A 10,649-nucleotide genomic window follows, 5' to 3' on the forward strand; every position below is an offset into this window, starting at 1 on the left:
TACAGCTTTTTAAATAAATAATGGATTTATCTCCTTAGCAAAGATCTTCAAAAGTGGGATGTCTAAGCCAAAAGGTTAGATCATTTTCATGGCTCAAGGTACAGTGCTAAACTGCTTCCTGAAGAAGGTGGGGCCACATTAATGTATAATACTACCAATCATGACAGTTTTAGTTCCGACCCCTGCTCTGTACAGTTGAGAGGCGGGGGGGAAGTCCTACTAATATAAATAAGGAACAGCACTGTAGATCTAATCTGTATTTCTTTCGATTACACAGATTTTACTACTTTCCCATAATTATCAGCATCATTTCCACTTTGGTGAGCTGCCTATCATTCATACATACTAAACATACCAGGGCCTTACTGCTGTCAATTTGCATGAGGTTTTCAGAAAATATTAATCTTCTGTTTACAGCCTATATAACAATTTTCTATACAACTTGCACTTTTTGCCAGTGAAAACTACATCACTATTTTATAATAGACTTGACAGGTAAGCCATTAGACAGTAAACTCATACATACACACAATATTTCTGCACACTCCATTAACTGTTTCGCCAAGAGTCTAAGGAGACGATGAAAAAAATCTACCGTAATCTTCACTGTCACAAAGGTAAGACTGTCAACTCTGAAGCAAAGCATTACCACCCACACTTCCCCTCATCCCCTCTCCCACAAGCACACACAGTAATGTTAGAGGTATTTTGAGAAATTACTGTGCATCTTATATGTGAATTCTTCCTAAAATTACTTCTCTAGAAATCTTTAAGAATGTTTTAACCCAGGAGAAATATTCTTGAGCTTATGATTAGGGGTTATCATTAAAGTTATATTTTAAGACCCATCACTTTTATATTACCAATTTAAATTGCAACTTATTTGACAGCATGATAGACTTATGTGGAAAAAGGATGACTAAAAAAATTTAAGTTCGGGTCTTAATATAAACACTCCCAGGAGGAAACCTGCAAAATACCAGGTCACTGAACATTACTTTTCCTCCAACCTAACATTCTATCAATCATGAGATCCATCTCAATTGCAGATGTTAAAAATATGAAAATAAAGGCAACTTAGGACAAAACAAGATGCATTACTGAAGCCTAAAAGTGTTAAAATTATGGTGTCAAACTGTCAATAAATGATTTTTCCCTGTCAAAATATCAGAGAGAGGGTAGTGACCAAGAAATCATCTGACAGGAGGAGACTAATGCCAACATACTGACTTCAGTTCAGTTCAGTTCAGTCGAGTCCGACTCTTTGCGACCCCATGAATCGCAGCATGCCAGGCCTCCCTGTCCATCACCAACTCCCGGAGTCCACCCAAACCCATGTCCATTGTGCCGATGATTCCATCCAACCATCTCATCCTCTGTCGTCCCCTTCTCTGCCTGCCCTCAATCTTTCCCAGCATCAGGGTCTTTTCAAATGAGTCAGCTCTCTGCATCAGGTGGCCAGAGTATTGGAGTTTCACCTTCAACATCAGTCCTTCCAATGAACATCCAGGACTCATCTCCTTTAGGATGGACTGGTTGGATCTCCTTGCAGTTCAAGGGACTCTCAGGAGTCTTCTCCAACACCACAGTTCAAAAGCATCAATTCTTTGGCGCTCAGCTTTCTGTATAGTCCAACTCTCACATCCATACATGACCACTGAAAAACCATGGCCTTGACTAGATGGACCTTTGTTGGCAAAGTAATGTCTCTGCTTTTTAGTATGCTGTCTAGGTTGGTCATAACTTTTCTTCTAAGGAGCAAGCGTCTTTTAATTTCATGGCTGCAATCACCATCCGCAGTGATTTTGGAGTCCAGAAAAATAAAGTCAGCCACTGTTTCCACATTTATTTGCCATGAAGTGATGGGACTGTATGCAATGATCTTAGTTTTCTGAATGTTGAGCTTTAAGCCAACTTTTTCACTCTCCTCTTTCACTTTCACCTGCATCAAGAGGCTCTTTAGTTCTTCTTCACTTAATATATTGCAATTAAACAGGACTGTCAGCATTTTCTGGGCCAACTTCTGGGCTCCAGTTTACTTAAAGGTTTACTCCATTTACTGAACTGCCCTATCACCCCTAGTAGTACAGTATATTAGTTTTACGGCTAATAACACATTTCATGTCTTACAGTCATCCGGTGATTTCATCTGAGTCCACACTTTACACCCTAGCCAAGCGGTTCTTGCCAGCAGATGCTGACCTGGGCTGTCTCACCAGAGGGCACACAGCATGCTCCTGCAACCCCCTCAACTGACCTGCTTCCCCAGTTTCTGACCAACCTGGCTTCCAAACTGCTTCTCAACTTGCCTCTAACTTGGTTCTCAGTCCTGCCTTACCTTAATCCTCAATCAAGTGCTGTAATGATGACCAAGAGATGATATACAGGTAAGTATACCTGGCTTTATGTATTTCTAAAGAGTACTTAGCTCGGGCTTCTTGGACTTTTAAGAACCTTTCTGGGTTGCAAGCTACGGTGATTTCATTTCACATCATACAATGTTACTGTTTTAACTCTTCAAGTTTTATTACTTTAATACCCTAAAAATAAACAATTTTTCTAAAAGGGGCGAGAAAAAAGGTAGTATTTCAAAGCAGAGCACAAAATGACATCAATAAATTTTATCCCTATATGTCATGTATATGGAATTTACAGTCCTGATCTATCAAGGTTTTAAAAATGAGTAAAACCTTGGACAATTCTATACCTCAGAGAAGAATCCCTACACTGCCTAACTCAGAACATGATAAGAATCAAATGAAATTCAAGAGCAATCCATACACTATAGCTTCACTGAGTTACACAAGCCCCTTCACCATGACAAGGCTGCAATCCATGAGGGGATATACTATATAAAGCATAATAAATGACACATCACAGCTTTCACAAATTAACTCAAAAGCCAAAAGTGAACATTTAGCATTTCATAGGAAAATTGATGTCCACTTATCACCCTCAGCCAAATAACATCTTAAATAAATAGTGCTTTGTTGTTGTTCAGTCACTAAGTTGTGTCTGACTTTGCAACTCCATGGACTGCAGCACGCCAGGCTTCCCAGTCCTACACGATTCTGTTTGTGCAAACTCATGTCATTGAGTCAGGCCACCCACTAAAGGAAAGAGGATAAGAGTACCCAAGGGCAAGCATTTCTCCTAGTGTTCTTCCTTTTTCTTCTTTAATAAGCAAATACATATCATTTCTCCTGCTTCTGTCATGGAGATTAGTGTATATTTTCTCCCCATTTTTTTTCAGGTTAACATCCCCTGGAGATGAAGTCATTAACAGTGGAGAGAGCTCCTTCACAGCTCCCTAATTCTTCAGTGTCTGGATGTGCTAGTTTACCAGTCCCTTACTGGACATCTGAATTATTTCCAGTATTTTGCTACTGAAGGTAATGCAACATATGCAGCCTATACCTTCAGAATAAATTCCTTTAGTAGAATCTCTGGATTAAGTGAGACTGTGCAAACTTCCCCTTCAAGGGTTGACCAATTTCCCATTTTTACCAGCAATATATGAATGTAACTTTCTTCAGTATCACCAAAGAATGCAGTGCCAAGTTTCTGAATTTTCTCCCAACACAAGCTACAGTAGTTGTATTTTCATTTCTCTTATGTGTGAGGATATGCTTAAAAGCCATCTGCATTTCTTTTTCTGTGACTTATCCCATTCATATTGTTGTTAGCCTACTTTTAGATTCACTCAGTTTCTTCAAGTCAGCCTATTTTAGGCCCTTATTAATGTTGCTTTTTTGTTCAAACCACTGTTGGCTCTCAGCTGAGTGACTACACCAGCCTCCTAGCTTGTCTCCCTGCTTCATTCTACCCCTGCCCACGTTAGAGTAGCTCGTCTGATCTCCCTCCCCTCTCCCCACGTCTCCTTCGCCTTCTTTAAGAATTATCACCATTCCCTTGCATATAACCTTTCAATGGTTTCCCATTACAATTAGACTAAAATCCGTATTTTTTCTTGTCAAGGTCTACTAGACACAAGGCCTTAACCCCCTGATATTCCTCCTGGCATTCTTTTACTCAGCTGCAGCCACCCTCTTTCTGTCCTCTGCCTACACAGAGCATATTTCCTTCTGAGGACCTCACACGGCTCCCCCTCACTCCTAGGATGCTCACTGTCACTTAAGGAGACCACCCCCAGTAACACTGCTCCCTCCCCAGTCCATGACCATCATTTTCTTTCTTCTCAGTGTCTCGCTACTTGACATTATTCCTGTGTCAACAAGCCCCAGGTACCTCTAGGAAGTAAAGACCAGAGTTAGGGTTTGGGTTTTGTCAGTATAACCTCTGTTTGTCCTGCCCCTAAATGGTGCCCAATAATCATCCATTTCAGTGTACCCCCAAATCATTTATGCTTCTCCCAATTTTCCTTCATCATCTAAGATTTCTTCTAATGCTGTCCTTTGATGTGTCTGTCACCCAAGACCAGCATTAATTTCAGATCTCTTCGAGTGGTAGTTTAGTTACTCAGACTCAAAGACACCGACAGGTTACCAAGACCCACAAAAACCTGAGAGAGGAAATCTACTGTTCAGTGAAAAATCAATGGTAACTTTAATTTGGGGAAAGAACACTTAATGTTAAAATACCTTAACTACAAAATGAGTCACCCTATGAATTTAATTAAGTCGTAAGACAAAGCCATAAGACCAGAATTCTACAGGGAAGTACGATACATCACTTTTTATGTCTGTGCCCAGATTAAAGCAATATGATGAGATTATAAAAGACAATCATAAAGGGTGGGTAAATGAATGATGCTCCAACCATTAAACAGGTGGTAAAAAGCAGACTGCACAGCTACATGCAGCTGCGTGGAAATACATCCTGGAGCACGCTTCAGGTGTCAGCACGGTTCCAGGAGCTTCCCGTCTTCACTTTACAAGAGAAAGTTACAACGTGGCACACAAAGAACAATCTCATACAATAAACACAACATTCTGTTTATTCGTATACAAAAGGTTCAGGAAGAACCAACACCAAAATATTAATGAAAATTCTGGATATTCTGAGTATGAGTGAATGACTTTTTAGTATTTTGCAAATCTTTTACCTCAAATGTTTACTGTTATCAAAAAAGTAAAAAAAAAAAAGTGTTTATAATAGCTACTGAAAGGAGGAAAAACCTGTTGCTCAGAGGTTTTCCCCCATTACGTTGTCAATTCCTTCCCTACCCACTCCTTGGAGGATGGAAGGAAGGAATCACTTGGGAGAGCAGCTTGCACCAGAGAATGAGCAAAGTTCCTGAGAGGAGAATATGAAGGCTGTTTGAAAAGCTGATGCATAATAATAAAATCAGATAACAGGACCTCAGCACCTTATTTTCTATTATTGACACGAACATCAGCTACATTAGATACACTGTGAAAGGCAAGATAGCGACAAAATTCTTTTGAGTCTATCTGATATTTATACTAGGTTCTTAGGAGTTAACTGAAACAGCTTGAAGAAATCATGTTCTTCTCAAAGGTTTCTGAAGAAAGAAACACAGCATCATTTATGTTTGGTTTTGTCTAAGTAACCAAATAATTCTTCATTGCAGAAAAGCCAAAATGTTTTATATCAATGCAGGTATTTCTCAGTTTCCAGGGAAACTGATATAAAATTGTCTGAAATAAAAACATTAAGAGCAAACTTCCAATGTGCTTGCACTTTACATTCGTGTTCTGACCTCATATTTATGGAAACTTAATAATAGGCAAATGCTGAAATTGAGGTTTCTCTCATCACTTTATGGAATGCCAAAAAAGAGAGACAAATTTAAGTAAAATTTTAACAGTCATGTCAAACATAAAAAGGTAAATCCTGTGCTCATGAACTCTCTTTTTCTAGTTCCCGACTCAGCACTCCCCCTCACTAAATGCTTCGTACCTTACCTGCCCGCTTACCGGTTTCTCCTAATGTCCCTCTGTCCAGGGCACTCTTGGCTTCAATTCGAGTCAGCAGAACAAACTCTTTAAAATATACCAACATGTTTACCTGACTGGTAAATTGAGGCTATTTCACGACTTCTTTTATTCCTATCCATTGTAATAAATGTACAGACACAGAATGGAGAGGTATGTGTTGCTTCTGAGTTGTGAACAATAAACTCAAATGGAAATAACCAAACTGAAGTTGAGTTAGGCCTATCTTATGGATAAATTATAAAATAAAAAGTGCATTCCAAACTTTTTTTTAAGCACCCAACAACTGAATTTGGTGTATCTACCACTCTCAAGTCTGTCTCTTCTGTTCAGTAGCTATGTTACACAGTTATTTCAGAGCTCTAAGTCTTGGCTTCTTCATTGGCATCACAGGGAGAATATTCACAGGCCTTATTTATAGATGGAAGAAGGGTCAGGTGAAATACACCCGAAAATACGTTGTAAATCGTAAAAGAATCATACAGAAGTCCAACTTTGGTCTCCCTACACTAGCCTACTACTGTTTTTTAAAATCACTTAGAGGCTTACCTTATAGCAACAAGCTGAGCAGTTTTCACAGGTATGCACAAGCTTTGTTTTTAAAGCTACAATTAATTTACATAATTTGTTCTTTCACAGTATCTGACTATTCTGAAAAGGGAGTACTTTCCACTTACAAAGCCATGTCCATCACATGGGTGAGTCCACAGGCTTACCTATTCTAACTTTGAAAGGAATTAAGTAAACCCAAATAAAATTTAAATAGAAGAGCTATAAGACATTTCCTCTATGAAATAAAGAAATACTCTCTGGCATTTAAATGAAACAAGTGGGCCACTGGGGCTTTAACATCTTCACGGCACAATGTTTACTACTTTAAAGAACACAGTCTTTATTAATGAGCCACAGTGTCATCCAGAATCTTTTTTTTTAAAACCTAGAGCTGTCCAGTTTCAAAATTCTAGAGGAAAAAAAAAAATCAAACATTTCCTCTCCTCTCTCTCCTCTTCTCCATGACAACCCACCCCCACCCCCAGCCACTTCGTCTTCAGAATTTTACCTGAACACTATAAAAGTTGAATAGGATTCCACTGGCAGGAGGGGGTTGGAAGGAGAGGTAGCCATGGAGACAACTTTCCTGCAGGATCTGCCATCTTAACTGCCAAATCTTTGTATTACAAATTAAAGTCTGAATTTCTTTTTTCTCCTTTGAAACTTTTGACCAACAGTCTCAGGAACCACCCCCAATCCTCCCTTAGAAGAGGCAACATGCAAGTGAAGTTGGTTAAAGCTGGGGAGCTGAAGACATTTTTGTGTCAAAGTGGGAATCTTAATCAGAGCTCCGTGGGATCATCTTTGGGTAAAAACAACAACAACAACAACAAAACTATTCCCTGCAGCCGTTGCAGTAACGTTTCACACAGTTCAGTTATTTTAAGACCCCCTCTAACCTTTTTCTTTCTTATCGTTTTCAAATTATAGTTAGAATAAGGTCGCTTCAATCAGGACAACTCTAGACAGAATATTACTTAACGCCACACTAACTCTGTCGATATCAGTTTTGATTTTAAATAACAAACCCTAAAATCTGTCTTAATTGTCCCGAGTATCAACTATCCTAACGAGTGGAAGTGTATTTAGATCCTTACCTCGTTCCTTCTCTTAGGTACCATCTGAATAGGTAAGGATAGGAAGATGGGATGGATATCGCCGAAGTTGGGAGTATTTAAGTTTTCATTGAGAAAAGAGAGAATACATCAGAAAGTCTTTACAAAGTCCCACAAGATGTTAAATAGAATCACGAACAGGAGCCACAGACTTGAGGGTCTTGGGTCGGGTTGCGAAAAGGGAATGGGGAAGAATTGGGCGTTCGGGTAGAGAAGAGGGAGAAAGACTGGCCGGACGCGACGGAGAAAGAATAAGGGGTGGGGACGCCAGGCAGGGCCAGCCTCCGTCCTTGGTGCCCAGCCCCGAGAGAGCCAACTCCAGGCAGGAAGGAGCCCTAGGCGGCGGCTTCCTCCCGGGGGACCTGGGGGTCGGCGGAGGCCAGAGGTAAGCCCGAGAGCAGACGGCGCCGGCCCCGCGAGGGGCGAGGCGCGCCGGCCGCTTCCTTACCTTCGGGCATCTCCCGGTCGCTGATGTGCTGCAGGTGGCGGCCTTCACCCGCTCGGAAATCCAACTCGGTGGGTTCCACGGCAGCCGGCGCCGGTGCTACGGCCACCGCGTCTCCGGCCGCCGCCTCGTAGACCTCAAACTCGTAGTCTGGCTCCGCCGGCCCCGCGCGCCGGCCCAGCTTGGGGCTGGCACTGGGGGACACGCAACAGGTCAGCGTGTTCCCCATGGGGCGCCTCCGCTCCTCGCCGCCGTCGCCTCCGCTCGGCCCCGGACTCCGCCAAGCTCAGACCGCCCCCTCCCCCAACAATGGCGCGGCGGGCACCGGCAGCCCCGGGCTATGCCGGGGCTGCGCCGCACATGTAGACGCGGCCTCGCCTGCCTCTCTCCTGTCCGCCCCGCCGCCGGGCCCGGGGCAGGGCTCCGGGCCCGGCCGCAGCCGCGCTGTCTCGCCGCCGCCGCCTCCCCGGAGTCAACCAGTCTGTGAAGGCGGCGACCAGCCCGGCTTATTTAGAAGGGGTGGGGACCCGACGAGCGCTGAGACGCACAGCCACTGCCGGGAGAGAGCGCGGTCGGAGCTCCTCCTCCTTCCGCCGCCGCCTCCCGACTGAAAGCCGCTCGCCTGGCTGGCCCTTGCCAACCGGAACGCGTCCTTCGGTTACCTGGTTACGACGGACCAATCACACACAGAGTTTCCTCCCAGCGCCCGCCTCAGAGAGCAGGCACGTGACCCACAATGCCCCGCCCCCGCCCCGCGACTGCTCCGCCCCTCGAGTGGCGCGCCCCGGACTCCTCGTGCGGCACTCGGAGCTTTCCGTGTCCTTCGGGAAGCATTGCGGGAGTTTGTGAATCGAAGCTAGAGAGTCAGTGGACCCTATAGAAGGCTTGTTAGTAAAGAGTCAGTTCCGTTAAGCAACTCGGTTTCACCGGGTCTGACAGCTGACTCATTTGATGCATTCCTCAACGAACTTAGTTACACCCGAATTGTTGACAGTTTTTTGTAACTAAATGCTCCTCTCAAATTGACTTCGAAAGAGTGTTAGTTTCCGCCTTCAGTTTAACCATAGCAATGCCCCGGGTCCTCAATAAAGAGCTGTGTCCGTGTCTTGAATGAGACTCGAGGACGCGTCACCCCCCCGCTTCCTCATCGGTAAATTAGGGACCGAACGCCTCCCTCCCAACTCTGAAACGCTGGGATTCAGCCACTCGATTTTCTCGCTGTTTCTTCCACGGCACGAGTCTCCAGGTTTCCCTACTTTCACCGGTCACATAAAGCATAAAGCACGATTTTCTCATACAAAACTGAAGAGTCGCAAGGTGAAGTACCACGGTTTTGATTTAATGAAGGTGATGGTAAAGATATGTTCCCAAGGTCACATGATTGCTCAGGGGTATGGCCAGGATTTGGTCTCCGATTGTTTGGATCCGCAAAGGCACCTTATTGGGATTATAAGAAAATAAAGGTAGAAGTCAAATTTGATTGGAAGTGGCATAGGATTTTCTCTAAGGGAGAACAATTTTTTGAAGTGGATTTTAAAATTCTTTCCCTTCGATCAACATTGGTTAGTCCCTCCCACTTTCTAGGCACTGTGTTCCTGCAGTAGCCCTGCCCTCGATGAGCTCCGTCAGGCACATGAGAAAACAAAGGCTTAGGAAGTTCAGTTGTCTGAGGTCAGTCAGACTGCTGCCAAGTACTTGAACCTGAAATTCAAACCTAGATCTGTCTAACCCCAAAGTAGGTTCTGGGGTAAAGAGCTTGATTTTTTTCCCCCCCAGAAACATGAAAGCCTTTGAATGTTGTGACGTTAAGGAGTCACAATCAGGTGGTTTCTAGCGAGGTCACTCTGGACAATAAGGAGGATTGATGGAAGAAACAAGAGCAATGAAGAGACTTTATATTCATCTAAGAGCGGAATGAGAGTTTAAACTGAAGGCAGTGGCAGAGACTGGTGTGGTGGGAAAGGATTTGAGGTCATTTGGTGACTAGATACGGAGCAATAGGGGGAAAAGAGAGGCAAAAATGGCTGCTAGGGTTCTGACTTAGGGAACTAGGGACAGCACAGTGACTTTTTCCTAGATAGTGCAGAAAGAGGAAGAGGTTTGAGGAGGAAGATCATTTGGGGCTCTGTTAATGAGAGCATGGAATTAGAGCTCTCCAGTTGAAAGTTAGATGTAAACTTCTGTAGGCCAAGTCCATTTTGTGATATCCCATCTTACGTTTTTGAAAATAACACATACTAAATCAATTTTAAAATGTAGTTGGGGAAATCCCCTAACGCTGTGCTGACAGTTAAGACTATAATATTTTTCATGGAGCAAATTGGAATCTATGGTTTTAGTAAATGACATGTCCTATGTAAACTAAAACTGTTAAATGAGAACAATATTAAAATTGTCATTGGAGTACATACAAAGTAGTTGAAGCCATGGGTGTAGAAGTAATTGCCTCGAGAAGACATGTATAATAAGGAAAGGAATGAAGGAGGGAGAGAGGAAACTTCAAAAATAGGGAAATTTAAATGGCATTTAAGTAAACCTGCCAAAGGGAGAAGTGGAAATCAAGGGACCTGTGTATTAATCAGAAATGGCTGATCAGCTGAGTTCCATGAGGGTAGAAAT

At 43.1% G+C, this 10,649-nt stretch overlaps 1 protein-coding gene across 2 annotated transcripts in view; it reads right to left on the reverse strand.

Moving 5' to 3' along the window:
• The window catches only part of LOC133042389 (cyclin-Y-like protein 1), a 35,335-nt gene extending 26,987 nt beyond the window's left edge, over positions 1–8,348 (reverse strand). For both annotated transcript variants that reach the window (XM_061122887.1, XM_061122886.1), the window contains exon 1: positions 8,034–8,348. In XM_061122887.1, coding sequence (XP_060978870.1) covers positions 8,034–8,259 — 226 coding nt within the window. In that variant the 5' untranslated portion in view covers positions 8,260–8,348. The remainder of the gene's footprint in view (positions 1–8,033) is intronic.
• Between the last annotated feature and the right edge of the window lie 2,301 nt (positions 8,349–10,649).

Source organism: Dama dama, chromosome 21 (genome assembly GCF_033118175.1).
Source record: "Dama dama isolate Ldn47 chromosome 21, ASM3311817v1, whole genome shotgun sequence".
Lineage (NCBI taxonomy): Eukaryota > Metazoa > Chordata > Mammalia > Artiodactyla > Cervidae > Dama > Dama dama.